Genomic DNA, 16,464 nt, shown 5'->3' on the forward strand with positions numbered 1-16,464 from the left:
TACTCAGAATATATTAGCAATATACTTTTCTCTGTGGTCTTTAATACTCTTATTGAGCATCTCACACCCATAAACTTAATTCTGTTTTATTAGGCTGAGAAGTTAAAGTACACACTACACAAGCTATAAAATATAGTCCTGAGGCAATTTCGTAACCACCACAAAAGAGAAGTGCACAAAACTAGAAGAGCATTTCTGTAAGTACAAGAGATCATATCAAATTTCACTGGTCTCAAATTAATTGATGGCATCTAATCCAGAACATGCAATCTACAAACGATGTGTTGGTTGATGAGCTAGAGTCAAGAGCACTAGCAGAGACCTTGAAAAAACTAGATTGGTCAAATTATACGGCCGATAGATCATTCCAAATATATTTAAAGTAATGAATAAGATTAGTTGGCTGCATGGAAAGAAACCATAGTGAAAATGGACTTGAGCAGACATGGACAGAAGTGCATAGAAACTTTAGTCCTGGGAAGATTTATATAAAATAAAATTAGAATGCATACTGTGAATAAAAGTTGTGAGGTTTATTGCATATGGCAGCAGTCTAAAGCTTTTCTACACTTGTTCGTGAATTATACTAGGTCATGGTAGGTTATAGTACCAGTTTCAAATATTGAAACAACCTTGAAACTGTCTTAAGTTATCCAATGACTCACCCTAAGGGCCATTTTCTTAAGCTTGTTCATTGCAGAAAATTGCTTCAATCGACTTAGGACAGCAGAATTGAGAGGCTTATCAGGAGCTACACCATCAACCTGGACCCAAGGGTGGCCTGTGAGAGTAGAAAGTATAGTCATTCAACAAACAGTCTTTCCAAGCATAGAAAGAACAAAATACAGAAATAAAATAGGAGGCACAGCTATCTGAATTTTGAGACAGATAATTAACATTTTCTGGGCTCAGTTTCTAGACAGTATTACATGGTTTAGCAATTTCATATCAAATATAAGAAATTGAAAAGCTAAAACATTAAAGGTTTTAATGTGTTTTCCAACAGAAAGTTGATAAGTGCTCACAAAGAATAACCATCAGATACTTCCTAGGTGTTTGACAATGAGAAAACATATATTTAATAATGATCATGATATGCGATGATGAATGCACCCAATACCACCAGCAGGTAATTTATAAATTATACAGCACTTCAATGAACTGAGAAAATATCAAGCTGTTAATGGAGCATTTCACTATACAAGAATAAAACAGGTAACATTTTATGATACAGAAGGAAAAGACAAATAACACTTTACTATAGAGGAGATGGGAAAAAAAACAGACAGCAATGTAACTTACATAAAACTTCATGAGCATTCAATCGCTTTTTGGGATCCCTCACAAGCATTCTCCGAACCAAATCTTTTGCGCTTTCTGAGATACTGGGCCATGGGTCTGATGAAAAGTCAAGATCACCTTTTAAAACTTGTTCAAATATCCCTCTCTGATTCTGTTTAGGCAAATAGAATATTAAGTCAGTAAATTTTGGATTTTGGATTATAAAGACCAACCATCCATTAGATATGGCAATCTAAGAGTAACAACCACCAATATACTCACCATCCCAAAATGGAGGAACCCCACTCAATAAGATAATATATAATTACTCCTGCACTCCAAACATCTGCCTCAGGACCATAATGTTTCAGCAGAACTTCGGGAGCAACATAGTATGGGCTACCAACAACATCTGTAAACGTTACAGATGATGTTTGAAAGAACGGATGCCATCAAATCATAAAGGCAACAGTGTTAAAAATTTTGTAACGTGAATAGAACAAATAAATATGAAGAAGATAGAATTCAGAATAGGAAATTAGCTCCAAAATAACAGTTTAGTATTTCATTAAAAAAAAGGCCGCATTATCATAAATTTCAACTTTTAAATGATAAGGTATGTCACAAATCTTTTTCTTGGGTAACTATCCTGCCTTCATTAAAAACAAGGCTGCATTATCATAAATTTCAACTTTTAAATGATAAGGTATATCACGAATCTTTTTCTTGGGCAACTATCCTGCCTTCATCTATCCTTTAGTGCATATCAAGCTCATTTGCTTCTAGTCATGATATTTCGTGAAACACATTCTAGGATGATCATAATCACCTAGGGTATAGGTCAAACAAGCTCAACTAATGACCAAATAAAGTCAATCAAATAGAGAAAAAGTAAGGGATCCTTTGAAAAATGTAAAGGAACAAATATTCGAAGCTGAACCCAAAAGAATGGCCCATCAAAAATGTTATCTTAGTTTATTCATCATATTGAGCATTGATCAAGAAAAATTACTTTAGGCACTATTGATCACCTTTTTGGGGAATGTCTGGTCAACATATCGTAAATTTTAGCAAATATTAGCAATTTGAAAAAGTTGAATCGGCAACATCAGTTGCAAATAGAAGTTTGATCATATTTATGGTAGATTCAGACAAAATTATAGTTTAGTTTTTGCAAAAAAAAATTGTAACTTAGTTGTATTCTTAAAATTCAGATATAATCATCATCGTGTTCCTTCATGTGAAAAATGAACAACAGTTAAGCAGAACTCTTCATAATGAGTGAGAAGAATTTTTTATCTTTAGACCAGCAGTCACCTGATGTCAAAGCCACCCATCGCTGCCAGATTTGTAACCAAAGCAGCTATAAGCATGAGACAGCCCTTCTATGAAATCTAAATTAGATAGTTTTCCCCAGTAAGAAAGAGTCTAGATGGAGGGGCAAGATGACAAGGTTTGGATATAGGAAACTATGTCAATCTGCAAGCACAAAATTATAAGCCAAGAAGTGAAATTGAAAAAGCTATATTGGCAAGAACCAGCTGATGAAAAAGTAAATCCAATTAAGTCATAGGTTTCTGGAGATCTCTTTTTCTACTTAGAAATTAAGTTTGGAACATCAAAGGCGACACTAAGCACAGTCAAACAAATTAGATGGTAGTCTCCATGTGGAAATGCTGAAAGTATATTTGATTTATCTCACACTAGGGAATCCCCTGTAAAAGATATAAGTTTGAACCGTCGAGGATGTATAAGGCCAACCATAGAGAATTGTAGCATAATTTGTTGCTTATGGTTATTATACGACTGAAGCTATGTTATGAAGTACTTTCGATGGCTATTATCAGAAGCCTTCGAATGTGATGAATTAGGTCGCTGTCTGTTCTAATTAGTTAAACATGCAAAATGAATACCTTGAATGCAAAGAACTGTTGAGAAGGTTAAGGTCACGAGGAGATCGTACATGCACCATACACCTCAAGTAGATAATACAAAACAGTGACTCTTTAAATTGAGCTAAACTAGCGCTCAAATAGCCAAGACCACAATAACTAACAACCAAATGATGGACAAATTTAGCAACATAAGAAAGATGAAAGCAAGTCATGATTACATAGACCCACTTGCATGATATAAAAATTTGTTCTAATGAAAGAGGGAAAACTTATATGACCAAGTGCATTAATGAGCACTAGCTCCTAATCCATCAGCAACTGCCACTAAAGAAGATTTTTCTCAAATTCCTTTGTCCTATGGTTGGTGCAGGAAAGCACAAGCCTTATTATCTCAGGAAATATAACCCGATATATCCCGGGATACCAGCTGATAAGTTATCACCATAATGGCTGAGATTCTTCAATCTTTCTCTAGCAGTTTTAAATGAATACTTTATGATCAGAGTGTAATAATTTTGGCTTGACCATATCCACTGATATTATGAAATGTCAAATCCCAAAATAGCACCTAAGATCCTAGTGTACCAAAGTTCATTTATTATGAGAAAGATAGATACTCAAGGTTAAATTAAAATACATAATGACTTAGTGTACCAAAGTTCTAAGGTTGGCGATAACCTCCATTAGTCCATTTAATATGAGACATCTACAACTTGCAACACATTAAATACAGCCATTGAAAACATAAACAAATAAAACATAAGATTTGCTATCACAATCTGTAAGGAAAATGGAAAGGTCTAAAATTCAAAGGATGAGTGGATATAATAGGGAAACAAACGGAATTAAATTAAGGGCATGTTTGGTTGAGGGGAGTTGGGCTCTAGAATGGGGATGGGAATAAGTGACTCCAATTTCAACTGTTTGGTTGGGGGGTGTCCCGTTCCCATTCCAATTCCGGGGTGAAATGGAAAATGCCCCAATCCCCCAAAATCCAATCCGGACTCTCTCCTAGTATTCAAATTTCATTCTGATTCTTATTCCGATTCTAGTCACAAACTAATGCAAAGGGGAATACGGAATTTCCATTCCAGTTGCGAACCAAATGCACCCTAAAAGGGCAATAGGGATACTAAACCTAGCACTAAAGAAAAGGGTTGAATATTGTAATAATTTCTAATAACAGAATTAATAACTTGTTCATGAAATATTCATTGATTTGTATGTTCTCAACCTTAATGGTGTGTTTGGATCGCGACCGAAATTTGAATGGGAATCGAAATCCAAATCAAAATTGGAATGGGTTGGAATGAAAATCAAAATGGCCATGTCCTCCAACGCATTTGGTTCATAACTGGAATCAGAATCAGAATCGAAATGAGATTTGAATACTAGGGGAGAGTAGATATTGGATTTTGGGGGATTGGGGTATTTTCATTCTCCCTCGGAAAAGGAGTACAAAAGGGACTCCCCCCAACCAAACGGCTGAAATGGACACTCATTCTCATTTTTAATCCCAACCAAACGTGCCTTTAGAGTCAAGTCATCATCCATCAAAAATTAAGAATATTTTGCAGACTCCTCTAACCTTTACATCAACCCTCTAAATTCCATATTCCTAGCTAACGAATATGGTGAAAACAAAGACCAATCTTGGAACCCTAGGATGTTTATTGTTGAGAAGAGAGACTCATTTTCCTGGTTACATTGTTTAAGATTATACATCAGGAATCTATGGTTTCCTAAATTTGGGAAAAATCTAAATGAAGAGGAAGAAGGTAAGGCAAGATATAGGAAATGGCATTCATCTACAAAGACCAAACATCAATTATGAAACAAAAGGAGAGATTAGAATTTAAACAAGAAATAAATGCATAATGTAGGGCATTCATTCATCACAAATTTGAATCTACTGAATTTTTTGTTTTTGCCCTTGTCTTGTTGTTTTGTTCTTACAACCATGTTTGAAGGCAAGGTATGCTGAACTGGCCCGTACCGGCTAGTTCAGCACGTACCAAACCGGTATCGGCACCGACCGGTCCAGTTCGGCTATACAAAATGGTTTCGGGCTCGCCGGTCCAAGGTTATACAAAATGGTTCCGACCCATACGGGAGTTCCGTCAGGTTCGGCCAGGACTTGGTGCGAATCGGCACCGAGTCTGGTTTGATCTGTGGCATTTAATGCCATAGCCTAGATATGTAATGCCACAACCTATGGCTGTGGCATTTTAATGCCACGCTTTTTTGCCGGTTCGGACCGATTCAAACTGGTCTAAACCAGTACCGGTACCGGCGCCGACCGGTACGCCGACCGGTTCCGATTCGGCGATTCTTGTTTGAAAGTTTCATGTCATGCATGAACAATATATCAATTTTTCAACAAATTTAATCTTCTTTAAGATTTCTTCTTTCTTAAAAAAATACAAAAAATTTAGTGGAGTCCAAATTTTCTTCCCTCAAAAGGCCATTTCATACATCAAACTTGGCATTGTTCTTTCATGATTGGTTAATGATAAGTATGGAATGTTAAACACTTGACATGAAAAGGATCACATACACAAAAAGGAGACATTTTTAATCTTTCTTCTTTTTTAAAACCTTACCAAAACTTTAGTGGATTTCAAATTTTCTTCCCTCATAAAGCCATTTCATACATCAAACTTGTCATCGTGCTTTCCTGATTGGTTAATGATAAGTGTGGAATGTTAAACAATAGGCATGCAAAGGATCACACACAAACACACAGAAGAAGGAGACATAAATAAGAGCGAACAAGAATTAGAAGGGCTAATGATGCAAAGAATCTCCATCAATGTCCATTTAAGCTTCAAAAGCTAAGTAACTTAAAAATTGGAGTATGCTAAGGGCCAACCAAGAACTTATGAACATAAGGAACCAACTGAATTAAAAATTTACAGATATAGGAGAATAGACCCCAACAATATGCAACAAAATGATGGGAGATATGAAATAACACCAGCTCAGTGTTATGGTGACAAAATGGTAACAAAAGAAACCAAGAAGTCAAATTTGACCTCAAATAATGGTGGGTAAACTGGGTTTGGATCAAAGGAAAGGTGAAACAAATATTTCACGCATGGAAGAGGCCTCACAAGTTCAAAATAATGGCTGAAGTTTGCAAGACAATGACAACAAGAATGAAAAATTGAATAACAACAAGAATAAAAAAATCAATCTTAGTAATTTTAGTTTATTTGGACCAAAAAAATATGCAAATGAACCTGAAATTTCAACAGAGATTTCTTGACTCCAAAACAATGATTAAATGCCTTTTAATAATGAATCCCACCCCGACCCAATAAAAAAGGTAGAGTGCTGCATGATAATTATATGAAAGTCATTCTCTGACATAATTTGTTTTCTCCACCATGAAAATAAACCTCATGGATTTGGAAGTTCTTAAAATATGTTTAGTTGCTAGATTACAAATATAACAAAGGACAATGGAATCTTAAATGGATTCTGGGACAAAAGGCATGCACATTTCATAAGTGCAGTAGAAAGTTCCATCTCTTCTTTGAAAGCCTAATTTAAGGCACCTTTTGCCTTTAGTATTGTTTTAAGGGCTGAATCCTTTATGAAAGGAAGAATTTGAAAATTCTTTCTTATAGTCTTATATGTATGTTTTACCATGTCTTCATTTTTTGCTAAAATCTATGAGAATAAAAAAAAGAAATGAAAAGAAAGAAAAGAACGAAAGAAAAGCCTCCCATGACCTTTTCTTATTTCTGAAGCCCCCTCGCTATACCAGGACATACCATTCTCAATTTTTTTCAGAGAGGACAAACCCTTTTCAGTTAGATTCTGATAAAGACAATCTCTCTCTCTCTCTCTACAAACACATTTAGTTAACATTCTTAAGCAGTTTAGGCATATTGTATATGCTGATAAACCTTTTTACTCTAAAATTAAAATCCAGTTAGAAATGCATCTTCATCTCATCCACCTCCATTGATTCAACTGGTGATATTACATCTATGTCATGTTATACATTTGATTCAATTCATTGAAAATAAAAACATAAATGATTCAGCAGTGAAATGATGTATCAATGTTCAACATTTTGCTGATTTCTGATTCCAACAAATGCATGTATTGGTACAGATAACATTGTACATCAATACAATGAAAAAGCACAGGTTTCACATCAAAATCGAGTTCTTACTTCAATTAAAATAATTATAGAAAAACAAATAGCAAGGAATTAATGAATAGCCCTTCCAATGTGAGACTAATCTAAAGAAGTACCTGGCTTAAAGAAAATGGACAGCCCAAAGTCGATCGTCTTAAGTGGCGACTCCTCTTTCTGATTGGCGAAAAGAAAGTTTTCGGGCTTGAGATCCCGGTGCATGACCCCTAATGAATGGCATGCTTCCACGACACTGACGATCACCCTTGCAAGTTCCGCAGCTGCCTTTTCCGAGTAATGCCCCCTCTGAATGATCCGATCAAAGAGCTCTCCCCCAGCACACAACTCCATCACTAGGTGCACAGCTACAGCGTCATCATAAGCCCCAACAATCGAGATCACATTGGGGTAGCCGGCGAGGTGGTGCATGATCTGAATCTCCCTCCTCACGTCCTCAACATCCTCCTCCGTCACGAGCTTCCGCTTGGCGATGGACTTGCAAGCATGCTCCTTTCCGGTGGCCTTCTCGACGCAGAGGTAGGTGGTGCCGAACTGCCCCTGGCCGAGCTTCCGGCCGAGGCTGTAGAGGTCCTTGAGCTTCTCGGTCCGGCGCTGGAGGACGGAGTCGATCTGGAGGCCGACGCTGGAGACTCGCTTGATTTGGGTGGGCTTCTTGGGGGGCGAGGATTGGGGATGAGGCTCCTCCGAAACGGGGGCCGGCGCCGCCGCCGGCTTCTTGAGGTCCTTGTCGGGAATCTTGACCGGATCCGGCGGCTTGTCCGGGGCGACGGCCGCCGCGGCGGTGCCGGCGGAGGTGGCAGGGGGGAGGACCTCCGGGCCGCCCGGCGAGCGGGTGCGCCAGAGGGTGGCGGAGATGGACTGGAAAAAATCCGTGCCGCCCGGCGTTGCTCGGGCCGACGCAGGTGTTCCCCATCCGCTTCCCACTATCTCGATCTCGGCGGCGATCCGGATCTTGGCCTCAGCTCCGCCGCATTGGGGTTTCGCCGGCGACGAAGGGAAGCGGAAGCGGAGACGGGCACGGGAAGAATGCTAACGTGGAGATTTGTATTGATTACGATCGAACAGGATGGCGTGGGATGCTGTGAAATCGGAAGAAGCAGGGAGAGAAGCCGAAGGTGTGGCGGGACCGGATCGGCTGCACGCAGGGCTGAAAGGTATTGGGTATGCATCGGATGCCACCGTATTTATATCCATATTTATTTTCCTGATGAATACATATAGGTATGGATATTAATTAGATGTAAGATTTATATTCATAATGGATCCAAATACAAATCCAATACTAATAGTAAGGATATAAATGTAGATATAAGTTAAATTATTAAACTGTATGGCCATAGAATCAAAAATATTACTAAGTAGATAATAAATCAAATTAAGAATATATTAATATATTTATTTTTTTAGAAGTTCATAAGTATGTAAAATTAAATAAGATTACAAATAGATTCTGTTGCTGGGGGTCCAAACCGAGAACGATTGGCACAGCGGTGTGAACGGGGTTCCCTTTGAGTTGCTTTGGTTGCGCTCCGCCCTCCGCCGTGAAACCTGCAAGCAAGCCTCGCACCACCACCAGGGTAATGGGGGCCCTCCGACGATCAAGTCAGGGGAGATCGAAGGAGAAGGAGAAGGAGAGGTAGCAGGTAAGATGATACTCTGGAAAATCTTTCTTACCCTCCCCCTTCCCCCCCCCAGCCCCATATATATCAGGCTGGGGGGTTTTTCTGGGGATTGGTCATCGTGTGGCACGATGGGGTTGCCACTGACGTGGCCGTTACAGGGTGTCGTGGGGCAGCGCTGGGTACGGCCATGGCAGGGCGTAGTGGAGCTCCGCTTTGTACGGCTGTTACAGGGGATCGTGGGGCAGTGCCGGATTCGGCCGTTGCAGGAAGTAGTGGAGCAGGGGGCCGCGGCGTGCCTCAGGGGAACAGTCTGTTGTTGTCAAGAGATTGCCGACCCGAGGTCGGATTGCTGGATCAAGGGGCAACCGACTCGGGGTCGGACTGCGGAGCCGAAGATATCCGACCCGAGGTCGGATTGCTGGATCAAGGGGCAGCCGACTCGGGGTCGGGCTGCGGAGCCGAAGATATCCGACCTGAGGTCGGATTGCTGGATCAAGGGGCAGCCGTAGTCTTCCTGGGCGCGCGTGCCGGTCACGTGGGGCATGGTGGCTAAGTTCCCCCGTAACAGTAGCCCCCCACTTCCGAGCCTGGAACCAGGAGGGGAACGGGTGAAGGGAGTGACGCTTCGAGATTGCCGCCATCCCTCGGAAAGGCGCGCGCGCTCCGAGCTCCCCGCCTTCTTTATGGCATATGGCGGTTGTCGCTGATCTGGCAGTCTGCGGATTTCGGCGGACATCCTTCCTTAATGGCGTCGATTCGCCTTTGGGGCGCGAACGATCCTTCGGCAGCCAGGCGTCCTCTGGCGTCACCGAGGCGTCACCCGCCTTTCCGCCTATTTAACCGGGGGCCCTCCCCGTCCGCCTTTCTTTCCACAGGCATCCTCGAGTTTCTCCCTTGTGCTGCTGCCGTTGTTGTCGGACTGTTCGTTCGCTCCTCTTTTGATGCTCTTGGAGCCGTTCTTCCTTCCCTTCCGGTGAGTTGCCCCATTCTTCAATTTAGGGCTCTCCGTACTTTCTCCTTTCGTATTAGCGTACCCCTGTCGTTCCGGTCCCTTCTCCCCTCTTGACCCTGTCCTGACCGTAGATTCTCTGGCCGTTAGGGATGGACGAAGTAAGAGCGGACCGCATTCAGTCGGAGCTGGTCTCCGAAGACCTAGATAGGTTCGTGGCCCGGTACCACCTTCCCGAAGCCTGCAACGTTACGCTCCCGAGGCCTGAGGAGAGGATGTCCCATCCTCCTCCAGGGAAGGTCGCCATCAATGAGGACATCCTTCGGGCTGGGTTCCGCTTTCCCCCCTCGGACTTAGTCGTGCAGGTGCTTCGAGGTTTAAGAGTGGCGCCGACGCAACTGGTGCCGAACTCATGGCGTACCCTGACGGCCTTCCAGGTTCTCTGCCGCATGCACGAGGTTCCCGCCACCCAGAATGTCTTTTGGGAATGCTACGGCCTGAACGGCCACCCCCGAGACAGAGAGTGGTGGTGCTTTGCGGCGCGGCGAGGGTGCGGCCTCGTCAAGGAGGCTCCTTCCTCCATTCATGGCTGGAAGGAGCGTTTCTTTTTCATCGACGTAGATCCCTCTTGGGGAATCGGGACAACCTGGGAGACGCCGATGAAGTCCCCGATCGGCCTATCGAGGTTGTCAAGGGAGGAGTCCGATGGCGTCGGCGTTTTGAGGGGGTTGGTTGCCGAGGGCCGGCTCCCCCCGGTGGCTCGCCTTATTTCCGAGGATGCCTTGGTGAACGTCGGTCTGAGCTCGGTCCCCGCCGACCGTGAGCCCGCCATCACTCCTTCTTTTTTAGCTCTTTTCTCCTCTTTCGTTTCTTCTTTCCATCAGTTTCTCAGTTTCTAACCATCTCGTTCTTTTTGCAGAAATCGACGACGTCATGCAGTCGGACAGGGCAATGGCTGTTAGTAGGGCGTCCCTACTGGAAGCGGTCCGGAGGAAGAAACGGACTCCTCCGAGCGGGGTCCCACCGGCGAAGAAGCCCCGCCAGCAGGCGACTCCGACGCCGACAGACGGGTCCGGGCCCACTGATCAGGGGGACGCCGCGGGCTCGGACCGACAGTTGACTCCGTATCAGCCCTCCGGTGATAAGACTACCGCTTTTCCGGAGGTGTCATCCGGGCGCGCCCGAGACGGCCGGGTCGGACGCGGTCGGTCCCCCGCCCGGTCTTCGACTCGGTCGGCCTCGGATGATACGAGAAGGAGGGGCGCGTCGAGGCCCCGGCCGAGCGGGACCCTGTCGATTTCTGGCGCGGCCCCCGCCCCGAGCACGGTCGGCATGACTCTCCCTCAAGCAATGGGTAAGGGTAAGGCCGCAGAACCACCATCCGGCTCCGGGGCGAAGTCGGGGTCGGCCTTCACTTTCGCCGGCGCCCGAAACCTCATCGAGACGGTGCTGCTGGAGGGTGACCGTAGGCAGGTCCGGCAGATGAGGATCCCTGAAGTCGGAGCTGCCAGCTGCGTCTGTCTCATGTCGGTGAGTGTTCTTTTGGTCGCTTTCGTCATTTATAGGCTCTATTGATCCCCGTCTGACGCTCTCATTTTTCCTGTCTCTTAGCTCGCCCAGTACATGATCCGTCTGGAGGAGAGCCACGAGGAACAGGCGAGGCTCCTGGCGAAGGCCGAGAGCCGACTGAAAGCTGTAGAGGAGGGAGGCCAGGCTGCGGCGGAGAGAACGACCAGGGACCTCGAGACGAGGCTCCAGGTGGCCGAAGAGCGGGCACTCGGCTTCGCCGCCCACGAGAGGCAACTGTTGGAGGCTCAGGAGCAACTCAAGGTTGCCTCTGGTCTCGAAAGCGAGATCAGGAAGGCGGAGGAGCGAGCCGAAAAGCAGTCCCAGAAGGCTGCCGACTTCCGGGAAAGGTGGGAGAAGGCCCAGCAGTCGGCCGACCACGCCCGCAACTGAACCCGATCTCTTGAAGCCAAGATGGCCGAATTGGAGTCGGCCTTGGAGGGGACTCGTGCGAGCAACCAGGAGCTTCATTCGCGCCTGGAGGAGGCTGAGGCTGCTCGCGTCGCTGCCGAGGCGAAGCACACGGAGGCTCGGGCCGATCTGCTGAGGGTCTCCTCCGAGGCGGACGACCGGATTGTGGCGAAGGTCATGGAAGCGAAAGCTCAGATTACGGAGCGAGCGGAGGCGGCGCTGGCCGAGAAGAGCGCAGAGATCGGGCGTCAGGCGGTACAGGCCTATCGTCAGTCCGCCGAGTTCATCCGTGACATGTCGGATGCGGGGTCCGACTCCTTTGCCTTAAGCTTCGATGAAGGCCTGGCAAGGGTGTCCACTAAATACCCCGGAATTGACCTGAGTGGGGTCTCCCTCCTCGACTCCCCTCCGATGCCATTGCCTGCCGGTTCTCCAACCGTCTCCCTACCCTTCGCGGACGTGCTCGCCGTTCCCGATCCAGGGGTTCCTCCAAGCTGACCCTCTGTACTTTTTCTTTGTTCTTTTCTTTGTATGTTGGCGTTTTGCCATGTTGTATGGGTCTCGGCCCTGATGCAACGAAAGTTAATGCAAACAAAGTGTTTTCCCATTTCACTTTCGTCTTTCCTCTTTTTAACTCTTGGTAGCGTCTCGCCGACTCCTGACTCTTGAAGTTCCTCCGGCACTAGGCCAGGCATCCGAGGGTTAGGCCTCAGGAAATTCTTCCGGCGCTAGGCCAGGCATCCGAGGGTTAGGCCTCAGAAAATTCTTCCGGCGCTAGGCCAGGCATCCGAGGGTTAGGCCTCAGGAAATTCTTCCGGCGCTAGGCCAGGCATCCGAGGGTTAGGCCTCAGGAAATTCCGCTCATTGGTCGGCCAAGGCTGGCGCAAGCCGAGGCGACCGGTCGGGGCTTCAGGCTAGTCTGCTCCCGGGATGATCATCGGGTTAGCCTGGCATCCGAGGACCGAGCCTCGGAGAATTCCGCTCGTTGGTCGGTCAAGGCTGGCGCAAGCCGAGGCGACCGGTCGGGGCTTCAGGCTAGTCTGCTCCCGGGATGATCATCGGGTTAGCCTGGCATCCGAGGACCGAGCCTCGGGGAATTCCGCTCGTTGGTCGGCCAAGGCTGGCGCAAGCCGAGGCGACCGGTCGGGGCTTCAGGCTAGTCTGCTCCCGGGATGATCATCGGGTTAGCCCGGCATCCGAGGACCGAGCCTCGGGGAATTCCACTCGTTGGTCGGCCAAGGCTGGCGCAAGCCGAGGCGACCGGTCGGGGCTTCAGGCTAGTCTGCTCCCGGGATGATCATCGGGTTAGCCTGGCATCCGAGGGCCGAGCCTCGGGGAATTCCGCTCGTTGGTCGGCCAAGGCTGGCGCAAGCCGAGGCGACCGGTCGGGGCTTCAGGCTAGTCTGTTCCCGGGATGATCATCGGGTTAGCCTGGCATCCGAGGGCCGAGCCTCGGGGAATTCCACTCGTTGGTCGCGCGCCTATCACTTGCCGCTCGACGGGGTTTCTCCGTGGCCAGCTGCGATCGTATTTCTCCTCCTCTCGAAGCATCGCCTGGGGAACACCAGAAGGCTATTAAATGCTAATTGAGGCGTTACCTGGGAAATCGGATCGGCCAGTTGCTGCTTGCGAGGAGTGCCAGTTAAGCGGCCGCGATACGCGCGTTCTTCGAGGCGGATGCGGCCTGGGCGCGTGCGGAGATACGTGGGCCGTGGGATACACGCCGCCCGGAGTGTCCTGCATGAAGAATGCAATTAAGGAGAACGACGCTTAGGAGGTCGTAGGAGGATACGCCTCGAGAGCCGGAACGGCTCCGGATTCGATGCGCCCGCATTTATTGGAGCCACCCGCATCGGAACGACCAGGGGGCCACAGTTTGGCTATAAATATAAGTGCAGGTGCGGTGGAGCCTGCCAAGCCGGAGCTGTTCAGGTTGCCATGGATCGTGGACCTCCTCTCCGGTGCGTGGCTGGAAAACCCCTGCCGGAGGAACGGGAGGCGCGCCCCTCGCGACTTCCGCCAACTAGCCGTTTCATCTGGGATCAATAAGGAGATTCTCCCCGGCGGAACTCCGCTCTAGGCGTTTCATCCGGGATCACATCCCCCCTCTTTTCAGTCCCACCTCCCGATTGAGCTCTGCGCTAGACGCTTCATCCGGGATCGCGCCTCCTCGCGCTCTTCTCCCTTGTATTCCTTTCCTCCCCTTCTCCTGGGGAGGACCGGAATATCCCTTGGAGGTGGCGTTCCTCTAGAAGCAGTGCAAACTTCTTCTTCGTCCGCGCCGGCTCTTCGTCTTTTGCGTGAGGCGTCGATGGCGCCTCCGGGGGGAAGCACCCACGCCCGGTGGGATTGCAGCTGCTTCGGATGGAGGGCTCGGGATCCCAGATCCTCAGCTTAACGGAGTCCCCACCTCTTTCTTACTTTCTTTACTCCCCAATTCCCCTCTGGAAATTCTTTGTAATCACACGAACACGCCATTGTAACCAGGAATTATTGAAATGAAAAGGACTATACATTTTTTGAACTGTCTTTCTGGCTTTGTCTTTCTACTGGTAATACACCCGTAGGTTAGCGGAATTCCAGCTCCTTGGAATTTCTCGACCATCTAGGGCCTCCAACTGGTAGGAGCCAGGTCGGTTTACCCAGCGAACCCTATACGGGCCTTCCCAATTTGGCGCCAGCTTCCCACCTTCCGCGGGTTGAGATGCTTTGGCTCGCCTTAGCACCAGATCTCCGATTCTGAAAAGTTTTGGTCGGACCTTGGAGTTATAATATCGGGCCACCCTCCGCTGATACATCGCTATCCGAACCTGCGCCATTTCCCTCGCTTCTTCCAAGAGGTCCAAGTTTCCTCGGAGTTGCTCCGAATTGGCCTCGGGTCGGTGCGTAGCCACCCGGGGCGAGGGGAGTCTGAGCTCCACGGGGACAACCGCTTCCGTGCCATAGGTTAGGCTGAAAGGCGTCTCCCCGGTAGGGGTCCGATGCGTGGTCCGATACGCCCAAAGGACGTTCTCGAGTTCTTCGACCCAAGCTTGCCCCGTCCGACCGATTCGCGCCTTAATTCCTTGGAGGATTGTCCGGTTTGTCACCTCGGCCTCACCGTTGGTTTGGGGATGCGACACAGATGTGAACCGATGCTCGATCCCGAATTCCTCGCAGAAGTCACGGAAATGCTTGTTGTCGAACTGTCAACCATTATCCGAGATGAGGACCCGGGGTACCCCAAATCGGACAATGATATTTTTCTTCACGAACTTCCGGACTTGCGCCTCCGTGATAGTGGCCAGCGGCTCTGCCTCCACCCACTTGGTGAAGTAGTCGATTGCAACAATCAAAAATTTTTGCTGGGCGGAAGCGACGGGAAATGGTCCGAGGATATCCATTCCCTACTGTGCGAAGGGCCAGGGTGCGGTGATTGGTGCCAAGGGGACAGAAGGGGCTCTCTGGACGTTGGCGTGGCGCTGGCAGGCGTCGCATTTCCGTACGTGATCCTTTGAGTCCTCCAACAAGGTAGGCCAATAATAGCCTTGCCTCATGATCTTGTGCGCCAAGGACCTAGCCCCCGAGTGCGATCCGCAGACGCCCTCATGGACTTCGCCGAGGACGTAGGCCGCCTCCGAGGGGCGGAGGCACCTTAAGAGGGGGGCGGTAAACGAGGTCCGATACAGCCTCCCTTCATAGAGTACGTAGTGGGCGGACTTCCTGACAAGTCGCCGAGCTTGATCTTCGTCTTCAGGGAGGATCCCTTCGGCGAGGTAGGCGACGAGCGGGTCCATCCAAGACGGCTCCGGATCAATCGCCATCACCGCTCCAGCCTCGCCGATGCTCGGGGCATCCAGGGTCTCCAGGTAGATTGCCCTCGACAAGTTGTGCGCCTCTGCGCCCACCAAGCGGGACAACCTGTCGGCCTTGGCATTTTCGCTTCTGGGGACCTGCTGGATGTCGACACTGCCGAGGTCGGAAATGAGTGCTTGCACCTTCCGGACGTAGTTCTGCATGGTCGGGCTCCGGGCCTCGAACTCCCCACGGACCTGCCCGACCACCAGCTGGGAGTCGGTGAAGACCTTCAAACGCCAGATGCCGAGCTCCCCGGTGAGTTTGAGTCCTGCGACTAGGGCCCCGTATTCCGCCTCGTTGATGGTAACTGGAAATCCAAACCTCAAGGCATACTCGGCTATCACTCCATCAGGACTGGTAAGGACCAGCCCGGCCCCTCCACCCTCGGGGTTCGACGACCCATCGATGTGAAGCGTCCAGGTCGGGAGGTCGAGGCTGGGCGTTTCCGGCGGTCTAGGTTCCGCCTCCTGCACCGTGCACTCAGCGAGGAAGTTCGCGAGCACCTGGGCCTTGATGGCGGGTCGAGGCTGGTAGCGGATGTCGAATTCTCCGAGTTCTACTGCCCACTTCACCAGCCGTCCCGCATTCTCGGGGTTGCTGAGGATCTGTCGTAACGGTTGATCAGTTAAGAGGGTGACAGAATGGGCCTGGAAATAGGGGCGGAGCCTCCTGGTCGCGGTCAGCAGCGCGAAGGCGATCTTTTCAGCCTTCGTATACCGCGTCTCGGCGTCC

General features: G+C 48.3%; 1 protein-coding gene and 1 pseudogene across 2 annotated transcripts in view; one reads left to right on the top strand and one right to left on the bottom strand.

Annotated features, from left to right (window-relative positions):
- Positions 1-8,531, bottom strand: part of LOC103721833 (calcium-dependent protein kinase 17-like) — a 40,727-nt pseudogene extending 32,196 nt beyond the window's left edge. Inside the window, exons 1-4 of the transcript XR_016396438.1 lie at positions 7,440-8,531; positions 1,549-1,702; positions 1,303-1,443; positions 666-781 (exon numbers count right to left, since the gene is read on the bottom strand). The product of XR_016396438.1 is annotated as a calcium-dependent protein kinase 17-like (transcript). The remainder of the gene's footprint in view (positions 1-665; positions 782-1,302; positions 1,444-1,548; positions 1,703-7,439) is intronic.
- A 2,682-nt stretch (positions 8,532-11,213) lies between these two features.
- On the top strand, positions 11,214-11,877 carry LOC149752855 (uncharacterized). Its single transcript, XM_089925639.1, has 2 exons — positions 11,214-11,448; positions 11,530-11,877. Exons 1-2 carry the CDS (start codon positions 11,251-11,253, stop codon positions 11,875-11,877), a joined length of 546 nt encoding a protein of 181 aa, XP_089781765.1. The 5' UTR covers positions 11,214-11,250.
- Positions 11,878-16,464: the final 4,587 nt, after the last annotated feature.

This window comes from Phoenix dactylifera, chromosome 9, assembly GCF_051530095.1.
Source record: "Phoenix dactylifera cultivar Ajwa chromosome 9, Ajwa_hap1_PhDact_Kaust_v1.1, whole genome shotgun sequence".
Lineage (NCBI taxonomy): Eukaryota > Viridiplantae > Streptophyta > Magnoliopsida > Arecales > Arecaceae > Phoenix > Phoenix dactylifera.